The 27,997-nt window shown below is 40.0% G+C and overlaps 2 protein-coding genes across 2 annotated transcripts in view; one reads left to right on the plus strand and one right to left on the minus strand.

Annotated features, from left to right (window-relative positions):
• The window catches only part of LOC310942897 (protein lifeguard 3-like), a gene marked incomplete at both ends in the record, with an annotated part of 3,748 nt that extends 953 nt beyond the window's left edge, over positions 1–2,795 (plus strand). Inside the window, 6 exons of the mRNA XM_083908363.1 lie at positions 16–55; positions 184–221; positions 304–391; positions 1,469–1,564; positions 1,683–1,736; positions 2,646–2,795. Coding sequence (XP_083764489.1) covers positions 16–55; positions 184–221; positions 304–391; positions 1,469–1,564; positions 1,683–1,736; positions 2,646–2,795 — 466 coding nt within the window. The remainder of the gene's footprint in view (positions 1–15; positions 56–183; positions 222–303; positions 392–1,468; positions 1,565–1,682; positions 1,737–2,645) is intronic.
• Positions 2,796–3,240: 445 nt separating this feature from the next.
• On the minus strand, positions 3,241–27,995 carry dars1 (aspartyl-tRNA synthetase 1). The gene is made up of 18 exons (XM_083908324.1): positions 27,857–27,995; positions 25,839–25,941; positions 23,287–23,316; positions 22,576–22,633; positions 21,094–21,186; positions 19,905–20,007; positions 16,122–16,224; positions 15,512–15,592; positions 13,260–13,319; positions 10,598–10,709; positions 8,738–8,872; positions 7,549–7,696; positions 5,548–5,694; positions 5,374–5,416; positions 5,078–5,158; positions 4,336–4,447; positions 4,125–4,196; positions 3,241–4,004 (listed from the first exon to the last, which is right to left on the minus strand). The coding sequence occupies exons 1-18, from the start codon at positions 27,877–27,879 to the stop codon at positions 3,913–3,915; spliced, it is 1,596 nt and encodes a 531-aa protein (XP_083764450.1). The 5' UTR covers positions 27,880–27,995; the 3' UTR covers positions 3,241–3,912.
• Between the last annotated feature and the right edge of the window lie 2 nt (positions 27,996–27,997).

The raw sequence follows: 27,997 nt of genomic DNA on the forward strand, positions 1-27,997 counted from the left end.
TTTTTTTTGCATTAGGAGACGTTTCCCATGGAATCTTGTTCTACTGGGAGTATTTGTAAGTCAGATCCATTATTGCAGATATAACAATATAGGCAGCAGGTTAGAAGAAAGAACCGTGGAATAAAAGCAAAAGCCCACTCCGTCGTCTGTCATGACACATACTTCTCATGTTTGATCCTGCAGACTCTCGCCTTGTCTTACATGTCTGGAACAATTTCAAGGTTTGTTTTCAAATAGTACATATTCCCAATCATGTATTATTATTATTATTATTATTGCATTTTTTTTGTCTGTCTTTCACAGCTATTATGACACAAAAGCAGTGCTCCTCGCCATGGGAATAACGGCGCTCGTTTGCATAGCCGTCACAATCTTCTGCTTCCAAACCAAGGTAGAGACAGTCAAGACACGTGAAACTGTGCGTCTTTGTCGCTCAGAAGCCCCCGTGGCTTGTCAGAGGATGTCTTTGTGTTCGGCGTAAAAGAACGCCTTTGTCTCACGTTACAATGAGAGGCACTGAGTCCCCTTTTTAAATATTTAACACATTCTGGGATAAGATGTGAATCCAACTTCTCTGTCTGACGCAACCCAAGCTGATGAAGTTTGTTTAGTCTCCTCTGTGATATTTATTATATTATAATGTCATGTTATTTCAAACTTAAAGGTGCCATATGTAAGAATGTGGCCAAAAACACTTACTACATTCAAATTCAAAATACCGAGGTCTTTTAAGTTTAGTTTTCTGACATAACTGGCAACCCGTGGTTGACTGCAATGACTGCAATGATTGGTAGACGGCGGTAGGTGGCGCCCCATGCCAAAACATGATTTGCAGTCTGCAAAATATATTTTTAATGCAAATATTTTGGCTGTACTGTTGTCGTTGGTGAGTTCAGTATGTTATATGAACATTATTCCTGAGTCTCTGTGACATATTAGGAGGATTATATGGCCAGTTGCTTTAGATTTATTACATAATGCACCTTTAACCCTTTAAGGTACGCATCAAGAAGAAAGCAATCATAGTCACTTATGATAACAATGACAATCAATATATATATATGTATATAAATATATATATATATGTATATATATATATATATATGTATATATTTATTTTATTTTTATTTAATTATACCCTAAAGTACTTCAGATACAGTCCTCTACCAAGCGGTTGAGACGTCTGTTCATAATAAAAGTACAACATTCAGAACAAGTCATATTAACTGCAATTTCGCGACCAATATTACTCACTCACAAATATGTTTGGTGGCTGTACAACAGCACAAATAATTTTTGACCTGTTGGAACACTGAAAAGAGCATGAGCATTGTATAACTACACCAAATGGTAGAGATGCGACTTAGAGTGTGGTCCACCAAATGGTTTGCGAGTACCTTTAAAGGGTTAAAGCCTCTTTTGCGTGGCTTTAAGCCAATTAACTTCCCTTTCTTTTCCTCATCACCAGGTGGATTTCACCTCCTGCGGCGGCTTCCTCTGCGTCGCTTCCATTCTGCTGATGATCCTCGGCATCGTTACAGCAGTCGTCCTCTGCTTCCACTACGTGAGAAACAAACCTTTAACTTCAATCTTCAACACATTCCTCTTTCTCTCTCTCTGTCTGCAGCTCAGTGTCGGCTGCATGTGTGCGACTAAAGGCCTTTTCTTGTGTCGATCCACAGGTCCCTTGGCTGCACATGCTCTACGCTGCGATCGGAGCCATTGTTTACACTCTAGTAAGTTAGAACGCCAACCGGTGAGCTTTGTATTGCAAGGTTATTGCTGAATAACAGGAGACATAATAGTCCTGACACCCTGGTATTCACAGGAACTTAATTTCATCAGGTTATACAAGTGATGTTGAATCAGTGTGGATCCGAGTGCTACGATTGATGTTCGGCATTCATTTCCTGGATTTTTTTCAAGTTTTCCCTTTATATTTTTCAGATTTTATGTACATTAACTCATGGAAAACTAACGATCTATTGCATGATCCACCACTTTAATCCCAAAGCATCTCAACAGCTGTTAAATTTATGTAAATATATTCATGAATGCATCAAACGATGGCTTGTAGTGTGACATTAGAGGTCTGATAATCGTTCCTCTTGTGCTCCGATGAGGTTTCACATACATTATGTGGTTTAGTTTAAATGTCTCTCAGCAATTTTTACCGAGTGGACTGCCAAAAAAAATTGGGAATAAAGTCAAATTCTGTGCTCTGTGCTCCCTCTTATGTAGTAATTTGGTGATCTACCAACTTTTAATTTAGCACTGTTAACAGATCAAAATGTCAGTATCCACGTGTAGGATCATTAACAAACACTTGCAATGCTTAATAACTTATTGTTGTGAGCATGTTAGCATTCAGCCAAAGCGGATGCATGCTTCAGATTGCAGAAAAATTGGATTCAAAGGATTCATTTATACAGGATCACTGCCAATGTTGTCGCAATTCTGCAACAAGTTTTGGACAGACCAACAGTGCTGACATGGCTCGAGTATTTTAGCTAACAAAATAATAAGTCGGCAGCTGCAGCTCTTGAAATATGTGATTGCCTGCAGCTTCGACAAATGCCAATATGTCAGGCAGATGAACACGTACAATGCCTTCTTTTCAACTCGCTTTTCCTTCCCTCCACCAGTTCTTGGTATACAACACCCAACTTCTTATTGGAAACCGGGAGTTGGCCATCAGCCCCGAGGAGTACATCTACGGAGCGCTCTCTCTCTACGTTGACATTGTTCACATCTTTCTCTTCATCCTTCAAGTCAGCGGAGCCGCGACTGAATAACAAGCCTGCGGCAAAGTACAGCGGCAAACCTCGTCATCCAAAGAGTTTGTACTACAGCAGTTATATATTGTATTTGTCTTCTGGAATAATGCTCCACGTGTATGTACACGAGTAGAGGATGCACTATTGCTGAATTAACTACGGTAAACTTTCATCTGTATATATGCTGATGACAAAACACTTGAGCACTTTGATCTCTTCTTGCACTCCACGACACAGGGAAGTGGATTTTTATTTACCAAAATGTATATGTGGACAGATTCTCAAGCTTTGCGGTCTGTATAGTTGTACATTATTTTATATTTTAATGTTGCCTTCATTGTTTTACTGTATGTATATATTATTGCTCCTATTAAACCTACTTATGACTAACTAGTAATAAAGTGATCCTAATTAAAGGGTATAACAGCAACAACAACATATGAAAAATGAAGACAAATTGTTCACTTTTTCTTGTTTTTAATTAAATGACTTGAGATTAATTGCTTACAAAACACCTGTAGTAACCGAGACACTACTGGAGACCACAATCATAGGTGCTGGTAGTAGGTGGCACTCAGATCTGCATTAGTAGTAGTTTTGTTAACATCTCCATAGAAAAGAACTCGTCAAAGACAAACACCGAGTCATTGATTAACGGATGGATTATGGTTCCAGCGACTACCTCAACATGACAGATTAACTCCTCTTTCTCTGAGACAACAATAAGCACCGATTAATGAAATACACCCAATTGTTGCAGCCGCTTTATTCTTTCAACTGTTTTATCATAATTATCATGTTTAAATGGCTATGTAACCAAATCTGAGCCACGCAGGAGTGGAAAAAAAAAGTCAGATATCATAATAACATAATAATAGATGAATGGATGACACATTGATTGATTGAAGCTGATTTTCTGTTTGACCCTGTCCAATACGTTATAAAACTGAAGCTACGGACTTCAGACATGCCTGATCTAAAAGATTAATCATAGTGAGATGTTCCGAGTCACATGGTGACACTATACCCTACACCTTCTCCCTCTCCCCTTGTGGATAAGTATTGTTTCCCCTTCACCAGCATCTGTGTGTTAGTCCTCGACGATCAGGGTTTGGCCCACGTGTCGGGAAAAAATTCAAGGTGTCAGACGCTTAGGGTCACGTGGGAACATGGAGGTCTGGCGCACGTTGTGGAGGCCAAGGTACAGCATGCAGACTCTCTCCAGGCCTGGGAAAGACAAAGACACTTCAGTCACTAAACTCATTTTTATACCAGTCATTAACCTCCAAGTTCCATAATAAAAAGTTTTGCATTAACTTTTTAAATCATGAGACTTCTGTTACTTACCAATGCCTCCACCACCATGTGGGGCAGCTCCATAGCGGAAGGAGTCGATGTAGGCCTTGATCTTCTCCAGATCTAAATGATCAGAAAGAGGAAATAAGACAAAAAAAAAAAGAACATTTCCTGGTGTTGTAATTGTCACCAATGGCCAAAAGAGGGAGACAAAGATCACATGTAAACAATCCCCAGCCAACACAGCCATCTGTACTCTTACCAATCTGGTGATGCATGGCTCGCTCCGTCAGAAACTGAGCATCGTGGACTCTCTGAGCTCCAGACAGAATCTCCTCACCTCTCATGAACATGTCATAAGAGTTGGAGTATTTCTGTTCAAAAAAGAGACAAAAGAAAAAAATCAATAAATCAATCCAAACATCTATACATTGAAGGAAAAGAAAATACTCTGATACACATATAGTAAAGACATTAACATGAAGCTGGAGTGCTTTAAATAAAGATTATTTAGACGGATTGTGTGCAGAAAAGGGGGAAAAAAATAGTTTTATGATGGTTTCACCTACACCATTTTCTCACTACGCAAAAAAAATCTGTATGGATACTCACATCTTTTTTTATGAGCACAGTGTGTGTAGTTTTACTTGCATTACAAAGCAGTATTAGTATATCCAGCCAATAAAGAAGGCTGAAGAGTATTTTGCTGTTTAATCCCTGGTCAAGAACATAACTAATTTGCAAAAAAAGTGCATCACATTATTTCTCACTATACTAACAGCTTTTAAAGGTTAAACTGTCACGGATTTGGTGTGATCTACCCTTACACTTGGACAAAAAGCCCGGCCCCGCCTCTCTTAAAGATGAAGTGGAACCCGAATTAATGTAACTGGTAAAATAGGATTTGGACAAACACTTTCAGTGTCATCATTCCAATCCAAAAGCCAATGATCACAGTTTGACAGACAAAAAAAAACAGTGTACTGTGTGTGTGAGAGACTTACCGGGTTGTTTGGATCGGGCATCGTGTAGAAGGGTCTCACAGCCAGTGGATATTTATCCAACACATAAAAGTCGGTATCATACTGAGAGGAAAATGGGAACAATAAACACAAAACAGTCAACATCAATGTTATATTTTCAGTCTATAGCAATTAAATGCATGCCTTATAGTTACAGGTAGCTACTGAGTGCTGTATAATCTCCATCCCCTTCTACCCTTTAAGCTCAGCTATGAAGGCAAACAAACTGTAATCTAGTAGAATTTATTAAATAAAGTTAAATTAACGTCTAAACATACCTTTTCCTTGACGAGACGGCCGAGCAGCTTCTCATTGGGTGTACTACAAGAAATGGGGGGGGAAAATTATTTACGGATGTTATTCTACAGTGTAGAAGACAAAAAAATAATAACAAATTATCAAACACGACAAGCTGAGGGTGAACCAAAGGGGTGTGTGTGATGTATCCTGACCTGAGATCTTCCTCGTCACCCATCTCCACCCCGGCTTCGTGCAGCATGGCCAAACCCTCAGTGTACTCCAACCTCAGAGTGGGCTCCAAGAACTTGAAAGGCTCGCTGGGAAACTGTTTGTTCACAGTCTGGATCTCAGTTTGGAAGCTGGTGAAACACAAACCACACCACACGGGTCAAAAAGCATGTTCTTTGGTGTCTTTGTGGGGTAAAACTGAGGGGAAACAGAGCTAGTGGAGAAAAAAAAAAGCCACTTTTCACATTAAGTTATGTGTGAAAAAATACTGGATCTGCCCCTTTAAACACATCACAATTGAATGAATTAATCGTATAATCCTTAACCAGGGCTTAAGCCTCTACTGAGTTCAGTGTTGTGTCAGTAGTTTTTATGTAATCCTGTTTACAAATAAACAAACAATCATGTTGGCAGAGATAATTAGAAAAACTATTAGGGCGATGGAAAAACAACATTTATCCAGTTCTGAAAAGACATCCAACAATCAGTAATTGTTTTGTAAAAACAACACGAGATGATTAACAGAGCTTGAAAGAGGCCAAGTCATCTGTTGCTGGATGATCAGTCAAGTCTTTTAATATGTAAAAGAGGAACGTGTTTGAAAGTCGTGAAAACAAAAGCCAAACCGTCAAAGTGACTTAACAAAGAGGAACAACGATGGAACCAAAGTGACCGATGGTGACTCATGTTTACAGTATAAGGGTGGGCTGCCTGCCATCTGCAGCAAATGTTTGGCATGTGACCTTTTTTGACTCAAGTCTGAATCGGTGTTTCACGGGGACTTTTGGCTCCATTTTAATGATCTAAACACATGGTGCAAGAGGGTTCACGGGCGTGTCCAAATCCACTTGTGTTAGTTTAGTGGTGGAAATGTCACAAGCAAGGCGTGTGTCGGTTATTTTAACGTGCTGTGTGTGTGTGTGTGTTACTGGTGTAACATACCATAAACCAATTAGAGAGAGAACACAAATGTTTTTTTTTACTTATTATCAGACCATTAGTCAAATACCCTACTTTTATTTTCTATTAAATAATGACCTGGTCCAATGATACAAGTAAAACAGTACATATTACAGAATTCACAGGATGTGAGCTAAGTAAGAAAAATATATGTGTATATATACACACACACATACATACATGCATATATATACACACACATGTATATATACATATACACCCATATATACATACATATATACATATACACCCATGTATATATACATACATATATACATACATATATACATATATACATATATATACACACACATACATATAATGTGTATGAAATTAATGATGAAGCTAGGAGGAAATTCTTTCTCGAGGTCAGCTTTGCCTTCTCCTGACTGCAGTGCAGGGGGAGCAGACCTCCCTGTGCTACCTGCAGTGAGCAATTAGGCAAAAATGTACAAAAAGATATTTTAAGTGCAAGATAACATTCAGTATGAGAAATGAGAGCTCCATTCTATCTGGGTTATTCCTTACCAGTGCAACCATGGTAATGAGGAAATAAAAAGATAAAAAAATATATTGAATACCCTATACCCACTGCAGCTTATGAGCATTTGGAAAACCCTGTATAATGCAGCAGGATCTGTGTGTGTGTGTGTATATATATATACATATATATATTTAAAAAAAAAAAAAAAAAGATTTATGTCTCATCTTCTGCATCTGCTTGCAAAGCTAATTACATATAATATACTGAGTCTCACCACTAGGAGGCAGTAGAACTACATGTTTACATTTTCTTACATTGTGTAGTTCTTTCAACTCAGTTGCAACAACTGATTAATATATAGCAGACAGCACTGAGTGATGATGTTTAATGTGGTTTTAAACAGTTGACACAGCTTTACTGAGACTTTTGGCCAGTCATGAAATGTCCACAGCAGGTAACAATCCTGAAAATGTTTTTTGTGCAATCATCGCTTAAACTCACACATGACTTGAATCTGTTGTTAAAACAAAGATGATCTTACTTGTCTCTCAGGCCCTTGAAGATCTGTACCATCGTCTCAGTGATGGAGTCGATGACTTCGTGGTAATGGTAGTTGAAGGCCATTTCAATATCCAGACCCACAAACTCGGTCAAGTGACGGTGAGTGTTGGAGTCCTCCGCCCTGAAAACTGAAATGTAGCACATTTAACGTCAGTGGAGTCATATTTTAATCACAAATAAACACCATTAGTGAGGGCGTGGATTATCATCACACTAGAAAGCAGCAAGTCCTATAAGAACCTTGGTACTGACGTTATTAGCATCTGGTGTGTGTGAGTCCGGTGACGTCAAATGGCCGTACTAACAGGAATCTGAGCTCATTTCTGACAGACTGTCAAGATTGGTAAACAACATACATGCAGTTGATTCATGTATCAATATCCACACATGGCTCAAAGAAACTACACGGTTTTTACACACCTGATTCCGGCACACATTTACTGAAACCACTAATAAAAATAGAACAGCGGCAAAAATAACAAGACATCTGCTCTTCAGCGCCGAAGACCAGCCTTGTGTTTATCGTTTATCCGTTTACATGATACACTGAAAACACAGAGGTAACTGCTGGCCACAGAGATTTAAAGCAAGACTGGATCCCAATTCTTGGTTGGTAAATCTGTGCGACTGTAACTAAGGCAACAGCAGCGAGTGCATTATCGCCTCAGAAGCAGTGATGACCCTAAGCCCTTTGATTTCTTTATGTATAACAGCAAACAACAAAAAAGGGACCTCTGTTGAATGTGCAGTCCTCGCATAAACATTTTATTTTATCTCGGGTGGGATTTTTATATCTCCTTAATAATACGAAATGGAACCCTTGTATTTACACTCTATGGTGTGTTTATTCAATGTAATGGTGGCAGTCTTTGCTCACCACAAGGGCTGGGGATACTCTTAAACCCTGTACAGCGTCATAAAGTCTTTTATAAGCCCCACTGTGTCACTTACACGCTAAACCACACAGCAGCTCGGACCATTGTTAGTATTAAAACACCAAAGAGGTGTCTCTTAAATGTTTAATAATGTAAAAGCATTAAGAGCCATTTTAACAATGGGCATCTCGGTTAATGGGGGTCTGCAGTTTTTACAGCACTCTTGTAACTCACTTTGCTGTTTACCATATGTGAATGGAAGTAGGTGAGGGGACAGATGGGAGGAATTCTTACCTGGCCCCACACAGAAGACCTTGTCAAAGTCGGCACAGATGCACATCTGCTTGTAGAGCTGGGGAGACTGGGCCAGGTAAGCGCTGGTTTTAAAGTAAGACACAGTGAAGACATTGGCTCCACCTTCACTGGCAGCTGGAAGTGAACAAAAGCAGCATTTAGACATAAAATTTGATTTTTAAAATGACCTTTAGGTGCTGGAGCAAAAATACTTTCATCTCAGTAACCCTGGAAATAAAGATTGAAATCACCTGTCCATTAAATGTCTTTAGTGAAAATAGAGATATTTCTGTGGCACATTGTTTGGCAGACTTGCAGAAGCACATTTTGTGATTCCCTTTTTCACAGACGTCACAGGACACGATCTGATATATTCTCACGTTGTCAAAAATAGGATAAGGGTGGGGAGTTCGCAACAGTACAAACTGTTCAGCGTGCACATGATGGGTGTTGTTGGTAGACAGGAGGATGTGGTTTTTCGCAAAAAAAAAATTGGTTTAAAGTCGGTTAACAGTTGACGCCACAAAAAAAAAAAAGAGCGGCAGTTTTTGAATCTCCACGAGAAAAGCTCATTGGCTGTTGAGGAAAAGGAGATTTCACAATCCAAATCTGACAGACAACGTCAACGCTAAGGAGGGATAGTAATATAATTGAGATCCTATTGTGATTAAAACTATTATTAAACGTATCCACATCTCTGAGGTTTACTTCTCGGCTTCTAATAGGAAATTGGATTCACCAGAAAAAAAACAGAAAAGCTGGATGGGTGCTTGTAGAATACCAAAGTGGCTTCTCAGTACACTGCTTCCCATGCTAAAGTTGGGTTCAATAAAAAACTAATTAGACGGGGAAAATGTGTGCACCTGAGTATGAACATTTTGGAGATAGGAAATTGGTAAACACATGGGGAGCTTGTGAACAGAAGCCAGATTGTAGAAATGAAATATGTGAGACATCATTATAAGTGTTTATGATTTTCACAAAAATGGTTAGAGTGTGTGTAAAATCACTGTGGACATGACTGTGACCCGAGTCCTCACACTGCCAGTATTCTCTATGTCAGGAAAATTATTTTTCATGGTTTTCTCACTTTAATCAACAGTTGATCATGAGGCTCATTTTTCTACGCCTCATCCTTCAAGATGTGCTTTGTATTGACCGTTTACAGCTACAACAGGTGTACAGATGGCAACACACGCGGCCGATCTACATGAACACATTTCCAGGTCATGATTTAAAAAAGGGAAAAACGCCTGCAGGTGTACATGTGCACAGATTTATAATTTTCCATTGAATTTATAGTGTAAGTACGGATCTTACGCACTGTTTTTATAAACGAGGCCCTGATGTTGAGAACAAACTTCATGAAGAGAGACGGTGCACAGGGGACAAACTCCCAATAAATGTGTGCTCTGCATGTTGGTGAAATGAGACACTTTTTTCATCCCAGGCATCTTTTCTTCCAGCCTTTGAGGAGTTAAACTTCAGCTCCAACATCCAAAGTACAAGGGCATTGTGTGGAAATGTGAAAGTTCATTAATTCATCAAAGCTCACGTTGGGGACGCATTACATCTCAAGACACTTTTGTCTGTTGTTTGTCTCAAATGCACTAATGTTTTCCTTCAGAAACTGCTTCAAACGAACCTCATGTTTGGCTTCTGATTTGAATCACAGCCTAGAAACAACAACCAAAAAATAACAACGGACAACCCTAACAGGAAGTTAACCTTACAACTGTCACACAGGACAGCTGTGGATGGAAACTTGTGGGTGGACATGTGAAAAAAAAAAGATTAACTGTCAAGATAATCTCAATTTTCCCACAAGACAGAATGAGTGTGACAGGACCGAGTTTGTACCTGATATAATTTTAGGGGTCTGGATCTCCACAAAGCCCTTCTTGGTGAGAGTGTCTCTGAAGAGCTGGCACACTCCTGACTGCAGCCGAAAGATGGCCTGGCTGGTGGTCGTCTACAGGAGAGAATTCATAGAGCAGACACAGAAGCATGGGCACAATTAGCATGATTCATCACACAATTACAACACAACATCTGCAACTCTTCTCACTGCGAAGAATGAAATAATGATTTTTCTAGAGTGGGCATGTCATAGATTCAAACCTGTAATTAGTGCATGGAAACTTTAAACCACGATAAACATTAGTTCAGAATATGAATGTGAAAAAAATTGGGCAGGGACAAGAATCACTCTGAGTAAACAGGGGGATTCAACCAAAGCTGCGAAACTGAGGCAACGTGTGAAAACGTAAACGGAACCCTCCCTAAATTCCTCCGACTCATTTCAAATGACCACATGATTTCTAAACGTGAGATTTACTGGCTTTCAGCTCTATTGAGTATCATAATTACACCTCAAATGTGGAGACTGCAGACTGGGACAAACTCCTCCACTCACTTTTCTTCTCATTTGTGTAGCAGCTTCAAAACATGACTCTGGATTTGTTTGTCCATTTACACACTTTACAGACATACTTATGGGTAGTATATTCATTTTCTTGTCGATAAAACCTGTAAATGTTACACACTAGACCTCCAAGTGGTTTCATTTGACCCCCTTTCCCCATCTAATGCCTGTCCAGCCCCATACAGTTTTCTTGTAGCAGCTTGCAGAGAGGGAACATTCTAACATTCTAATTTACACTCTGAAGAACTTATTACATAAAACTAAACTGTTAAACCAAATAAATAAAATAACGTGTGACATGTTATTATGCACTTGGCTGTGGCCTACATCAAACCTGTGGAAACTGACCAAAAACCAGCACGCGCAGTTCCACGTTCAGAAATTCAAAAAGTGCTTCCTGTTTACAACAAGTCTGCACCAAGAGGGTACAAAAGTGGGAGGGTGTGTAGTGGTTGGTATCTCTAGAAAGATGGTGTTGAGCGCGAGGCCACGGAAAAAACCCCCCAAAAAACCTGATCCTCAGACTTCTTTCAGTGGCAAACGGCAGTAATATAAGACCCAGCTGTGGTGATGATACACCACAGGCAGGTTTAACCTCAACATTCTTTTCAGTAACCACCAGGACGGATCTTCTGCTTCTCTGCGTTTCAATATGTAATGAACTAAAAGTGTCAAGGATAAAAAAAATGTAACTACCTGTGAATCCACTGAAGGATTAAAAAATAATATACAACTCTTTAAAAAAAAAAAAAAACAAGTACCAATTTAAGCTGTACGTGCTTTGGCTTCTTAGTTAAGTGAGTTTTTGTATAATTAATCTATTTATATTCTGAACTACTAGTCAGATTACAATTCTATACTGCGACAGAAGATCACAAAGACGGACACTGTCCAAAAGTAATCCAGCTTCTTATGCAGATTCAATGAAATAAACAGAACTAATCTGTCCACCGTTGTAGTGTGAAGCGCTGCGTTTAAACACGGTCAATAAGGACGGCCTTCATAGAAACTAAATTATCATTGCATAGTTTTTATGGTTCCTTTTGTAGAGTCTCTTCAGCAGTGTGGGAACCACTTTATGGTTGCACTGGGCTCCCAGTGTAAAACTGATGACAGGCCGCGAGTGCGGCGTGTTATAGAAACAGGTGTTGCCGCGAGGGTTTGTGAGCCACGCAGCTCTGTGCCACGGCGTTAGCGCCTTCCTGCCTGTCGCGTCATCCACATGGGAGGCACAGATCAAAACAATCAGACGCTTTGTGTCTCGCCGTCTTCTGCTGCTGGCAGAGGCTTTGCACGTCTCCCGCGCGCCGCACAAGATTGATAGCATCAGCCCATTAAATCACACGCTGCCTCACACTAGAAGTGGTGAGGTTTGCCCTGCATTTGAAATGCTAACAGTTTCTCATAAAGCTGCCTGCTTTGCCTGGGATATACAAAAAAATATATAATATTTTGCATTTGTCATCTTACTGTTTCGACTTATTTGTTTTTACTATAAACCAATAGCACTGTATAAAAAGGTGCAGCTTTTATTTACCTGAAATAGACAACTTTCTGGCATAAACGCCTCATTATGATGTTAAGTGTAACTGCACAGTGTAATGGCAATAACAAAACACCATCTGTGTTTATACTGTTCCCCTGCAAGCCTCACTATAACTGTTATTCTCTTGACCAACAGAATGCAGTTTTCACAGGAAAATGAGGACTTGAGTTACAAGCTGCTTGCTTACTGTGTTATTTCTTTGCCTCACACGGTCAACAGGAGTGTCTCGTGACTCCTGTTTCTTTAACAAAGTGACCACACAGCAGTCACTTTGTTACTGTGTCTGGTTTTAAAATGTAAAAAATATGTCAATAAAACTAAATATTTTCTAAAAAAAAAAATGGTGAATAAAGGAGAACTTCAAAAGGTGTGCCTTCATATATCTGAACTAACAGCTTTATTCATCTCATAAGACAATCTCACATGGCTCCAATGTGGCCATGCCACTTGTGAGATTAGATATATCAGGACAAATACTCTGCAGCCTGTGTCACACACGGAGAGGTTTTTTTTTCCCCACTTGTTTTTCTTCAGCTCTGGAATAGACTTACCCTGAGATCAATCACCCTGTTGTCCAGCCTGGTGTCCTGGTTTACTGTGGCTCTGCCTTCCTGAGGGCAAACAAAAAAGCAACATCACACATCAACAAAAGCTTCCAACTGTGAAATATTGAGTAAGTGTTCAGCTTCTGTTGTGTCCAGAGAAATGTAAATGCTTTTTTTTTTTAGAGGCTTCTCAAACCTCATATTTTTTGGCCTAAATTCCTGATCTGAACTACAGCTGAAGAAAAGACAATTGGCTTGAGAAAACACTGAGTTCCTGTGTGTTTGTGCAAATTCTATACAGGCTACAATACGCAGCAAACACCATCTGCAAAATGGGACAACAAGGCAATAGTAAAGAAAAGACAACAACCACACACACAAATGACAAAGTAAATGTTTCATCACAGGAGGAACCACTGTTTCCAGGGTCACTGATGTAAGGCTTCCTCATAGGACCCACTGGAGTTAGAATGAACAGCCTGCGCTGCCACATCCTGCACCAAACTGTCCCATACACAATGACACAAAAGCTGAGACAGACAGTCAAAAGAGACAGGCCTGCTCAGACCCAGGGTCTCTAGGGAAGACAGGTGCTGTGACTGACACGGTGAATCCCAGTAGAAAACATCTGGGATCGAGTTGCTACAAAAACAAACCGCTTCAGATGACCAGGATTTATGATCACATTTAAGATCACATTTAAGACACTGAGGACTATATTTTGTAATGCTGTTCTGATCACTTGCTAGAAACCAAATGATTTCAATAAATACAATATCAATCTACCTATTGAGCTTAAAGTGAGTGACTTTTAAATATCAAGAAGTGTCCATTGGATTCAAACCATTGTCAAATGGGTTCACACAATGTTGATTAAGGCCCTGGTATACTGGACCCATTCTACTTTTGACTTGTTTGACAAGCTATTCAATCTAATACAGTGACTCCTTAGAATATTAAACGATTGCAACAACTGAAATTTTTAATTTAATCTAAAATGATTCAGCATCGACTATCCATGATTAGAATTCAGAGGGCTCTGTAAACACTTGTAAGCACTGTAATCAAATCACATTTCACATTAGCAGAGGTGAGTCAAAGAAGGGGATATTATTCAATAAATGTAATGCTAATAACCATGAGCTATTCTGCTCATGATCCTGTTAAATTTAACTCTGTTTAATGACCTAAATCATTTTGTCTGACAAAAAACCCGCAAACCATATATAAAAAGTGGACGCAGTCTTCTGCTTGCATAATTAACTCCCATTGTTTTGTAATTTGGCGGAGATCCACTCATAAGGGTGCTGCCCTTAATTGTCTATTTTTCTTTAAATGGGAACATCATTTACGAAATGTACGACATGTTCTCTTGAAGACGACGTACAACTCGCAATTGAGAACATTCTTAATTTTCTTTTCTTTTTTTGTCACCAGCAGTATTGCCCCCTGGTGGCTATGCAATAATCTTTTACTTCCTGGTTAGACTCACCCTGCAAACCAAAACTCTATGTCCACTTTTTATACAACTTCTCAGCCAAAAAAACACACAGATCCCCGTTTTCCTTACTACCAAATATCTTAATGCTGTGGAGACTTTATCCTTCTAAGTTAAGAAACAAGTTAGTAAGACTTTAGTATATGCACACAGTGTATGCAATGTATGTCAATCTTGCGTATTAAGATGAACTGGAGCTTTATTATGCTGTTTTCATCACATAGTCGCAAAGTCAGACAAAACCTGTCCATACACGACAATGAAATGTAACGCCCACCGACAAGTCACTTCCCCTTTCTCACCCTGAGACGATGATGTCAGAATTTATTTAATTACACCGGAGCGCAGGCTGCAGCTGCTGTACAGGCTGGCATTTTAACCAGGCTGGCACTGAGCTGTCTGATTATAAATACAAAGCCGATTCGTTCACCTGACAGAAAAAAAGTTTCGCCTTCAAGAATACACCACAAATGGAGGTTTGTGGCATTTAATTACAAGTACGAGGCATTTTAATGCAAATGTTGCCTTATCGATCCTGAAGAGGGTTTTAATCATCTACATACTTATTAATTAACAATGTCCTACTGTGCTCGGTGGTGTTTTGCTTCTTTGATAGGAATGATTTTGGTGAATCAGCTTTGGGTGACAGCAAATACAGAATCTCACATGAATAGACACACAGATGGGAAAACACACTGTCATCAGGTGTGTGCACAAGTAAAGATCTTTGGTAAAAAAAATGTCCCCCTTGTAGCCTCACCTCTTCTCCCTCTCCATCGGGCCTGACAGCGTCTTCTAACTGCAGGGGGAGACGGGGCTCTGCTTGGCTAACGACAAAAATCTGTGAGAAAGAGAAGAGACAGGAAACATAAGAATTCAAATGTTCACAGACTACCATATCGGAGTCCATGGTGAAAGTGACAGTCTCCTCAGCTATAACCTCATCAACATTCAGTATGAGCAACTGTGTTAAAACCACCTTCTCGGTGTGGCTAACACTTGCGCACAGGTGGAGAATCTGTTGTTGTCCACAGAGCTGTGCTATACACCAAACACATTTATGTTCAGACTGTGTTTTACAGTTACTACAGAGAGTGTAACTACAACGCTTAGGTACAATGTAAAAAACCACAGTGTATCGAGTGATATATTGAAAGGATGTGCAAAAGCAAAGAGCGGCAAAGTGTGTTGGTGTTTCCATGACTCCTGTGCAGTTCTTGTGTGAACAGATGTGTGCTCTAAGGCAAATTGTCAAATATTGCTTATTTTTTTTGTTAGATGCCAGGGAGCATGACAGGGCACATAAGAGTCTCTATCATCTGCTCTGTGTTCACATGCACTAATGATGACTGCGGTGGAATCATGCCCACCCTCTCAATGTGGAGCTCCACGTCCTGCTGGGTGCAGCTCTCGATCTTCTGCTCCACTTTCCTCACCGTCGCCTCCACATCTATGATGCTCTCCTTGGTGATGCTGTATGAGGCGGGTGGAGGGGTGCAAAGTGGAAAAACAGACAGCGCTTAGAAAACAAACTTATGTGTGGGAGGCCAACAGTGAGAGAACAAAATATTCCTTTAGAGTCTGATGGATGCTTGTAGACATGCATTTTCATTCCTCATGGTGTGATGACAATGAGTGGTGAGAGACTTTGAGTTTGGTGGTGACTCCCCCCCCCCCCCCATTTTAAATTGCTTCTCATTCTAAAGGAGCAAAGGCTGTTGATAGTATCCAATTTTGAGTCGTGGGTGGATGAATATACTGCAAGAGGATGTAGCTTTCATAACAAAACCACAACCCTTACTAACTTTCTCCAATAACAGTAGACAGTAATGTGTCAAATGTCATGAGACTCAAATTAACATGTTCTCACGCATCACAGTGTCTTGATTTCTATGGAATGACCCGTACTGCAGGAAAATAACCAGGCTTCTCACTTCAAAATAAATTCTCTATGTTGACTATAGTTGACCCAAGTTGTTTTTGCTTTCATAATTTTTTCTTTTACTTTCAATGTTATTTCCCTTCAATAACTGTCTATTTTATACAAAGGAGAAGTTGTAAAAACATACAAGGTCAAAAATAGGTGAAAGGTGGGATTTTGAAACATCTCACTGACAGCTTGTTACAAAAGGGCAGCAGCTTAAATAACACTGTAAGCTTGTTAACAGGTTTGAGAGCATGGTTACAAGTTCCCCTATCAAGCGAAAGTAGACTGTAGTATTTTTAGGGGAACTTTTGTTTCTATGGATTAAAAAAAAAAAGAAATCACCATCTTCCCTCACAGGTTCTTCTCTGATACAGATGAACAACACTGATCTCCACTAAGCATGAGATCACTGAGCCAGATGGGGAAACCCACTGAAATCCCTCGTTCCTCTTCATTAAAAAGCAGTAATGAGGGACTGGACGGTGGGTGAACTGCCATCCCCACAACCCCAAACAGCTGCCACCTCAGTCCATCCCCACTAACAGGAGATCAGTTAGATAAATAAATCCCCACATTAATGACCTCCACTGAAAGCCCCAGAGCCAGTGACAACACATTCAGCAGCACACTTCAAGGGAAATGGACTGATTAATTGGGAAGTGAGAGTTGAAAATATCACATGGAGATGAGACAGTGAGAGGCTACTTTCATACGCTATGCCTGTTTTGTAAAAATGTGACAAGATGTTCACTGTTTCTGTAGATAATAACACAACTTTGGTAATTACACTCAACTTTCAACATATTTAGCATATGCTAATATGAGAACATGTTACAGAGCTACGCTACCTTTCAAAAGTTTGGGGTCACTTAGAAATGCCCTTTTTTTAAGGAAAACATTAAATTAATCAGAAATAAATATACATTGTTAACGTGGTAAATGACTATTCTAGCTGCAAAATCTGGCTTTTAATGGAATATGTACATTGGTGTATAGAGGCCCATCATCTCTGCCTGAATCAGGTTATCCAGAATTTCTCTAAGGCTACAAACTGCACGGTTGTTATTATTTTCAGTATAAATATATATATATATATATATATATATATATATATATATATATATATAGATATTCCAGAATATCACAGTTCTATATACCAGACACAGTTCTTTTTCAATGTAACACTCAGTGCTCCTGAGGTACTTGAATCCAGTGCCGAGAACCACTTTATTAAAATGTGAGAGTGAGAACGGTGGTTGTCTTGGATATACAATATGTGAAATTAGGCTTCCTCAGCAATGTCATCATTGTCCTCAACATGATTATTAGAAGACTTAATTGTAATCCAGGGTCTTACTTAGCAATCTCACGTGTCAATCATCACACCAGTGTGTAAAACTAGACTGGGGCTTTCTGGACGTAAAGCCCCAGGAACTGAACGTACCACCTGTTCCTTAATGAATAAACAACAACCTTCACATTATCTCTTGGTAAGTTGTTCCACTGCAGCGTGAGTATGCAATATTTGTCTTGATATAAGACCATGGTGTCATGGAAACCATGTCATCACTTTCACTTGCACTGATGTCAGGTGATTGTATGGCACAACAATTTAACTGTCCAACCACAATATTGCACAACCAGATTAAGGAACTACTGCACATTAAAGAAATCATCTGACGGTTACAAAAACACATTGAAACACAACTGACACTCACACAAAAAAAAAAAAAACTCTTGTGTGAAAACCTCGTTAACCTTCCTACAACATGTAACACAGTTAGAATTCCCCTGTCCTTTCTCCACTGCATTCAGTGCTATTTGTAGAGCTACTAAGTGCTGCAGGGAACCAGAAACACAAATATGAACCTGAATGACGGCTGGGAGCCAGTCAGCTGAGTCACTGAGAGGAACTTGGGAATGGTCAGGGTATTGTGACATTTCTAACAGTGGGGGTCAGTGTGGTCTGGGACCAGAGGTCAGGTCTCCAGTCTGAGCAGCAGTGGCCTTTCCCTCATTAAAAAAAACAAAAACTGTACCCTGTGTTTAATTTAAGTTTCCTACAAACCTAACAAGTTTGGAAAAAGGCTACTAGGGTCTCGTTTATGAAAAGCTAGGATAACGAATGTAAGTAAAATGGTAATTTATGCACATTTGGATATTCATCAAACATTTAGTTGCTTCGACTTGTTTACATACGACACAGGCTGGTGTGTACATAAACTCTCATTCATTATTTACTTCATTAGCACCGTATTGTCTGTACTGAATGGATGACTACATTTACTCAGAGTATTATATGAACATAAGAAATATTTATGCTGCTGTTTATTGTAAATGTGAACGACAATTATAATAACCGAGTGTTCTGCAGTTACTATATTGCTGCTCAGTCCTAAATGATCTGAGGGAGTGAGGAGCTGCTGGAGGAGAGGAAAAAGTTGCCCTCTTGTCAACCCACAGTGGTCTCTGCACTGGTCCAGAGGTCACTGACTGGAACAATGATGGGGCCTGATTTGTCTCCATTGATGTCTGGCACTGCGGTTTTTGTCAGTGAAGTGCTCTTCAATTAGTTACTGTAATTAGGCCGATTTCTTTCCAATCTTGAAGGTTTCTCTGGGAGGCTGAAGTTGCAGGCACAGACAAAGAGCTGTCTTCAGTCTTCATAGCAGCCTTTTGTGTTGCTGCAAGGCTTTAACGGCTGCTACCTAATACTGGGCTTGTATCAAACAGCAATAATTATCACTGTAGTTTCTGCATTGGCCATGTTCTTTATAATCAATTGTCATATCATAACTATTGGTGAGGCGGATTATGAACCTGTTTTCCTTTCATTATGTACTTATTTATCATGAGATTCAAAGTCAAAATGTTAAAATGTTACGATTAGCCTCACCGGCTTTAGCCCTTTTAAAAAAAGCACACTTCCTCTCATAGTCATGTTCATTCATATACAACCAGTAATGGCATCCAAGTAATGGCTCTTAAGTATTTCTCTCTCCTCTGATCCGAGCTGCTGTATCTGCCATCTCAACAGGAACCGCTCCATTAAAACACTGCTGTATCCCGCCCTGTTAACAGCCAGCTTTTGTTGTCAAGTGAAAAATGATTGATTTCCACACCAACAACCTCACTCAGAATGTGTGAAAATGGGCGATTAGGGCCCAGGATTTTCCCACCATTGTTTTCTGCGCCCTCTGACAGGAAGTGGAGTCTCTGTACTCACTTTGCAGCAAACTTGACCATCTGCTTGCTGGCACGATCTCCCACTGCAACAAGTGCCTGCACGTTGAACTGTTGCTGACGCAGGACCAAGAAGCATTGCTTCCCTAAAAACAAAACAACAACATATAGTGCGAGGGTGTTAAGGTCCCTTTCAAACAAGCTTAACGGGGCTGTCACAATAAACTCTCTGGTGCTCACTCTGTTGTAATGTCAGTCTGTGCGGTCAAAGGGGCCGAGTGTTCCTCAAAGAGGGTATTTGTCAGTTGTAAGGACTCTTCTTCTAATCTACAGGTAACGTGTCAAACATTTGTAAACATGGTCCTCTCTTTGAAGAGGACTGCGTGGCGAAAGGGTGATTGCTACCTTCCTAGCAAACACACACCTAAGAACAGTATAAACAAGTTAGCCAACAAAAACTCTGGGGCAGTAGACAGTCGGACCACCCAGGTACTTTGATGTTTGTTGCCTGTGAGAAAGGGGAGGGTTGTGGGGAAAACAGTGATGCCATAATCCCACCAACATATGCATCTCACCCACAACCAAATCAGGATGGTGTTCTGTTCACACAGACGTCTTTACAGCGAGCAGACAGAATGGAAGTGACTTTTAACTATGGACATTATCTTGAAAGGAAATGGAGAGAAGATCCTCACAGATATTTTAATTTGTCCATAGTGACAGATTCAGAAAGGCAGTAAAAAGTTTTAATGTTTAATTCTGAGATGCAATAACCTGGCAAAGTCAGTGGGGTCATTGCACTCCAAAAAAAGAGAAAAAAAAGCAGTCTGATCTTTCAGCTGGCAGTGACATGCTTGTCTGAAAATAATATTAACCACACCCTCAGATTGTCTGTCTGTCTGTCTGTCTAACATGTCAGGCGGGGGGAGAATTCTGCAAGTCCTTCCCACAATCCCAGGAAGAAAAAATAATTATCTCTGTGGCAGGTTTTTTTAACAACATAACTCAGCCTAAATACACAGTAAATCTTACAACACCAAGTCTAAGGTGTTAGAATTTGCTCTTAAAGAGAGAGATCATGATGTGCAAAAGGGGGCTCAAGAAGTTTTAGACCTGTTTGTGTAGCAGATTTTGGATTAGCACACGTCATCCAAACTTCTTGTTCATTTTTTTTTTAGCACAAAAGGCCAAAAGACCAAAAACTGGTGAACAAACACAGGGAGTGATCTCACCTTTGGCTCTGCTGGTGTGGACTCGGGCACGGAGCCAGATCAGTTGGTCGGCTCTCTCAGGAGTAAGGTCTTGGATCCGCACCAAGGTCCTCTCTGAATCAGCAACACGTGCGCGCGCACACACACACAGACACACACACAGAAATAAAAATGTTATTACTTCAAAACATTTTTTCCGCAACCCCATGTCTGGTAAAAGAATCTCACAACACACTCTCCTACTCCACACACTCCCCAAGGCAGAAAGGTGTGTGAATGTGTGTGCATGTGCGTGTGTACACGTACACACAATAAAATCCTCAAATTACAGACGTGCCTAATAAATAAGACACACTAGGAGGGCTGCTGAAAGCTATCAACTCGCCTATTCTCTGTGGGCTTTATGACAAATTGACTCTAGTTTCACCTGTGTCACTCAGACTCATGCTTTCTTCTTATCAGTGAGCAGAAGAGGCAGACACCAAGGCTACACCAGAGAAAACAGAGCTGCCCTTTTGGCTGGGAACTCTGCTTCAACCCACATAAAAGCCCTCACCCTCCATCTACCCACACCCCCGCCCCCCCTACCCCATCACTACGGCTGGGTTTGGCATGCAGGTGAGGGTGGCCCCAATCTTGCTGCCACTGGAGCGGAAAGAGTATGCAGACAGACGGACGACCTCGACATGTCCACTTGCTGTTTGTTCATCAGGGAGTTATCACACACTATTAGTTACTGCAATTATCGCTGGCACTGCGGCAAGAGGCTCCAAAACCATTTCCATGATGTTTATCAGTGGTAATAGTGTTACATCAGTAACGTTTGACAGCCAGTAATCTAAGACGCTTTGGATCAGGTTGTCGTCTTGTATCAAAACATGAAACATAAGGGATGTGCCTGTTCTCCATTTCATCAGTTCACTGTCACTTGTCGCTGAGTGGATGTTATGGTGAAAAATGTCGACTTGCATCGTCTCGATTAAGGCAAGTGTCTTACCAGGCGATCGTGATCTTGCTATTTTTTAAACTAATTTCTCAATTAAAAAAATAAATATAAGTGAGAGGGACAAATTTGAGCAACATAAAAAAAGACAGTGAGTGATGAAGCAATTAAGTTTTTAAGAGATAATTTGCGGAGGTAAACTTCCACTTCTGGATGATTGACAAGAAACCAATTATAATGCAGATCATGAGAATAAAAAAATAAAACAACTTAACTCTGAAACCTGGAAATAATACTACAACAAAGCATTTGTGTCATCTGCATGTACTTCTGTGAATTTTGCTTTATCACTCAACTTCTCCTTAAATGAATAGCTTTCCATCACTGTACCAAGATTATACAGACACGTTTAGAAAAGAGAGCAGCAACACAGCCCACAAAGGAATACACTGAATACAACATAAGACATTTTTGTTGTTTTATCATTTTTCAGTTTTTCTTTCAGCCGAGTGTGGATTTGTTGGGCTGTTGGCCAAGGGAAAAGCAGCTTTCATACTCACCCAGTTTTTGCTGGGACTGGAACATAGGTGACACGCCATATCGGTCCTTTGCAAAGTCCTGAAAAAACAACAGGAAAACATAATTAAAAGCTTAAAAAAAACAGAAAATGTAATTTTACATAGGATCTGAACAGCAATTTGTGCACTTCATATGCATCAGTCTTTCTACTACATCTGAGATAACAAACAGACAGAGAAGATAATATGGCTTATCAAGATATTATAGGAAATGTGTTGGGTACAGTTTTATTTCACTTTGTTTTCCAAAAACAGGGCTCCCAAAATGCTGGTTCCGTGTAGATAAAAAGCTGATTTGCAGATTCTCCTTAACTCTATCTCATGTGTCTGGACCCTTAGGCCCTCTATACACCTGGCATTAGAATGTGTTTTCTGGGATCAGATAGCGATTGGATAGCGGTTCACCACAAGCATTTAGAGCCGTTATTAATATGCGTCTCGGGTGTCCACATCAAGATCCCATCGCTATCCGATTACGATCAATCCCCCCCTTACGTCACCTTCCCCTGTTCTTCATCAGGGAGTCTTACATTCAACTTAGGTTCAATGTGGTCACACATTAACCACACACTTTGGGAGGTGGTCTTCGTCGTTGGGTGTATTTACACCAAGTGGTCAGATGCTACCCAATTGCAATCTGAACTCAGAAAATGAAAGGAAAGAGAAATGGTGCTGTTCATATAGGAAACTTACATCTTCCTCTGTGCTTGGTTGTTCAGCAGCCTAAAACACAAAGACGTGACAGGGGTTTAAAAGACATAACCAACAGCCAGGAAATAACAATAAAAACTGTCCATTAAATCCAAACATTAACAAAAGTGTTCAAAAAAACACTCAACTTCTAATGCATCAGGGTAAAAACATTTTGCAACAACACTCATGTAAATTGTGTTTTCATCTTGTGCTAGGAGGGACATGAATAAAATTAATTCATCATAGCTCAGTTCTGCAGCAAAGCCTTAGATCCCTGGAAAGCACAGCTCTTCTACACATCATACTCAATGAGCAATGGCAGCAGGAGATATTGCTTTGTAATAGAAAACAGCGTGAGTGGGCAGATATACTTTATCTCTGAACTGACTTCTTGGCAAATGACACCAAAACTATGATGAGATAGCGTCTTGGCAAAGTTACAGCTACATTTTCTATGCAAATTGATATTGGAGTGTGAAATGGCTGATGGCGGTAGAGTGAACATGAATCACCCATCTCTCGTATGATAATCCGGTAACATGATGAATGACATTGCATCTAACGATCAACTGAATGTGGACCACCTTTGGCCATGAAGAGACCGAGCCACATGGCGGCACTACGAGTGTCAGCAGAAAAAGCATGCAACAGAAAATGACACGGTTTGCACAGACTCAATAAACATTTGACTCAGCTTTCAGGTCCTCTCTTCTGTAATGCTCACTATACCTCACCAATATAGGCAGCAATAGCAGTGTATTACACAGTGACAACAATTGCTTATTAAATTAAACATGCTGGAGTGTTGTGTATATCCAGCTGAAGACAGAACACTTTTATGCTTTACCTATAAATGCCACTTGGTGCATTAAAAAAAAACCAATGTATGTGGTGTATAATCAGTTTTTGATGAATCATACTAAAGTTAGGAGACACATTTAATGAAGAATACAGATCTCCTCTTTTATGCCCTGCAGGTCTGGCTTTGAGGGAAAGCCGGAGGAAAATGTTGGGGCTGCATTAATATAAATCTGGTTAATAACCTTTTGTAATGCATTTTGCAAGTCCTGTTCTTCACCATGTTCTGCCTTTGCTGCACTAATCTTATTGTGATGTCTTATACCTCTGTAAAACATCATGTCTTACAAGGACAAATGTGTTCACGGCTCCCTTTGTGATGAGATAATGCCAGCAAAGTTTTCATAGGAGTAGATTTTCTGCACTTTTTGTCGTTTGGAAACTTTGAATTGATGGGGTGATGTTAGATGACAGTTTTTAGTGTTTAGTAGGTTTCAGGAAGACAGCTCAAAGAACAAGGAGTGACATCTCATTAAGACCAAGCTTCAAACAACAGGAGAATGAGATGTGTGACACCTGGCAGGACAGGAAACACTGCATTGAAGCTAATCATCACAGCAGCTCAGCCTGCTTGACAAGAGTGTACCTGAACTCAGTACCAGTGATACAGCAGAAACCAAGTATGTCACATGCATCATTAGCTACAATAAAGGTCCATTCTATAGCCCAAGTATAAAACCCAATAACATCTGGCTTTTGTCTGGGTCATGTGACTCTGCAATAGACAGAGGTGGGCAAGATATAAGATAATATTGCAATTGTTGTTTTTAAGATATGCAAATTGAAATTTTTCAATATTTAAATGACTTCACAAAGCAATGAAACACTGCAGAAGTCCTCCTTGCTGCAGCAGTGAGCAGGATTCAGTGTCACTAGTGTCCACTAGTGGGCCTACGTGATCACATGACCTCTTGCTAGCATCCTCTGTGCCACTCGGGTTAGCTGTCCATGGTTATGCTTTATGTTGGCAGTCTTGAGACTGACGACTCACTGCTGAGTTTGAAAGAGGGACTGAATAGAAAGATATAAAAGTGTAATTGCTATAACGCTGTCACTAGTCTTCTGAAGTGTGTTCAGTTTTCCACTTCAAACACGTCATTTTCAGAGACATTTGCAAAGTCAAACACGACTCAACAAGGAACAAAATCCACTGGTAATGGGTAAGGAGTCAATCACCTTGCTTCAGTGAAGTTTTATGTTCGGAAACTATTTGTTCCTGCTGCTAATCTTGGTTTGAATGTGATACATGACAACATTAAAATATGCAAGAATCTAAAAAGGAATGTCTGTGTTTTACTAGTTTCAGCCTCATGTTATCTCCACTGTCCACAACCAAATTTGCTCAAATTTGCAGTGTTATTACATCATATATATATACACTATATTAGCAACAACTGCATTATGTCTGACCTTTACTGTGTAAACTGGATGCAACTGCTTGTTTAAGAGGGGACAAACATGTTGTGCACTCACAGGAGAACAAAATAGCACTTTGTTTGGGTGGACTAAAAACAAAGCCAAAATGACAGGAATACCTAAACAATGGACACTCTTGCCCCCCTGCAGGCCAATCTAACCTCGTGGACCCACAATGACCAACAGAGCCGCACGTTTGCAGCCTTACCAGCTGTAAGGGGGGCACGGATGTTCAACAACAAACCAAAAAAGAGGGTTAAAAAAACCACATCACTGACCAGCTTGGCTTGTTTCTCAGCCTTCTTTGCAGCTTTCTCCGCTTCCTTCTGCTGTTTCTTCTGGGCTTTCTTTGACTGAGCCTGCTGCTCCTCCTCTGTCGCCCTGAAACAGGAAGGGGCACACAACATAAACATTTAAGTCAACTTCCACCTCTTATTTCTCCTGCATCCTATGAGGAAGTTGTTGACTGCCTGGGAAAATTAATTCTGAGCCATTGTCACCTCAAGCTTTTAAGTCTACACTAGCTTTAATCCCATTGTTATTTTCACTTGGCAAACAGCTGTAGCCTTTGTGAATGAAGAGACGGGCAAGTGGCAGAGATGTTTGAGGGTTAGATTGGTTAGATAAACATTAATGCTTTGAGGAGACAGTAGTCTCACAAAAAAACCTCCATAATCCATTATCTGGAATTTTTGAGAGCAGATTATAATAACATTGGGTCTTACCTGAAAGTAAAGGTGTCTTACTTGATTTGATATGTCTCTCCAGTAACATGACACAATCCACAACATCATAAAACCTATGTGTCAGCCTAATGTGGGACAGTTATACATGTCCCACATTATGCATGTGTAGAATCATAATAAAAGACAGGTGGTCACAAAAAAAGATAATAGCGTCAAGGGAGCACTTTAGATCAACTTAAATACCCGTATTGGCACTACCACACCAACAATAGACAAAACTCTGTGTCTATTGAACACAAATAAGTGCCATCTTGTCATAACACTGATATGTAATTGGATGACATGACAATGCACCCGGGACAGATTGTTTCTGGTCCACAAGCCAGTTCAATCTGTTGAGCTGGATCTACAAACTGCTTTGCCCCCAGGCAACTGACGTCAGACTTTCTGTCTGGAAAAGTAATTTATAACAAAGACATACCCAGTCTGCGGTCAAATCAATACACAAACCTTGTGGCTTTCAGTTCTATAACATAAACACAACACACACGTTCTGTGTTTAACAGTTATACATAGTCAAAAACGAATTTGGCAACTGTCGTCATTCAGTTAACTGCTGAACACATGACGTGGTGACATATGCCAGACAGGTGCAATATATAACACAAGTCTTGTCACGTCTCAGGGAGAATAGATAGGAGCATGAGTTGAACATAAAACTAAATGTTATCAGTCTGCACATGAGCTTTATTAATCCAAAGTACACCAGAACAACTGGTGGCCTTGAATGGGGTGAATAAAATCGTTCGATATACAGTCATTTAGTCTGTAGAAGTAGGTTAACACACATACATGAAAACTTTCAGTAAGGTAATATTTAGTGTGCTCGGTTTTAAAACATACAACATTTCTATTTGATACTTGATCACCCAGTATATTCTGAACAATAACTTAAATTGTACAATACTTCATCTGAAAAGCACAAACAGTCATTTTTGACCAAAGGGTAAACAGCAAGAAGCAGGAGCACAACAATGGAATGTGGAAATGCATGAACTGACAAGCTGGGATATGCAAACTGCGCATTAAATTATTAAAGTGTGCCAGCACATGTAATTACTAGTTATTAACCTATTCCAACACCTTATACAGTATTTCTTTAACATCCAAACATTGCCTATGCAAAAACAACTACAACTGGGTGAGAATATAACACTTAAACCGAGTCGCAATAAGTTAAATTCATCAAACAAAAGCATGTACTTCCACGTTGCAATTCAACTCGCATATGAAGCACGATAAACAAACTTCAACAAAGTAAACAAGTGATTAGACAACTTGTCCTCACAAATACGCTCGCGTTGATGAAACATGAACGTTTTGGACCGTGTCATATTCGTTCTCATACAGCAGATGTGTTTAATATTTCACTCATAGAGGCAAACGTAGTGATTTTCTGTACTTAGACTGTCAGATGATGCAATCTGCTGTGTGTGTCAGGCAACGCTAGCTAGCTGCTATCCGCTGCTAACTAAATCTCACAGAAGCAAAAGCGTGGTGTGCGGGTGAGACGTGAGTTCTGACACCCACAATGTTCGTCTTGTTCTTACCCCTGCACTTCGTCCTTAGTCATTTCGAGCTATGTTGTTTAAAAAGTTGGGAGAAAAGATGTCACTGTCTTCCAGAGAGGCACACCACATCAGCTGTTCAGAGCATGGACGGCTACAGGAAGGAAAGACCTGTTTCGATGG

Source organism: Microchirus variegatus (assembly GCF_963457635.1).
Source record: "Microchirus variegatus genome assembly, chromosome: 22".
Classification (NCBI taxonomy): Eukaryota; Metazoa; Chordata; class Actinopteri; order Pleuronectiformes; family Soleidae; genus Microchirus; species Microchirus variegatus.

Coding starts and splice junctions, on each gene's coding strand:
- dars1 (XM_083908324.1), bottom strand. CDS start 27,879: ATGACTAAGGACGAAGTGCAGGG. Junction 10,710..13,259: donor ACAGGGTGATTGATCTCAGG/GTAAGTCTATTC, acceptor TCTCTCCTGTAG/ACGACCACCAGCCAGGCCAT. Junction 5,695..7,548: donor TTCAAGGGCCTGAGAGACAA/GTAAGATCATCT, acceptor GTGTTTCACCAG/CTTCCAAACTGAGATCCAGA.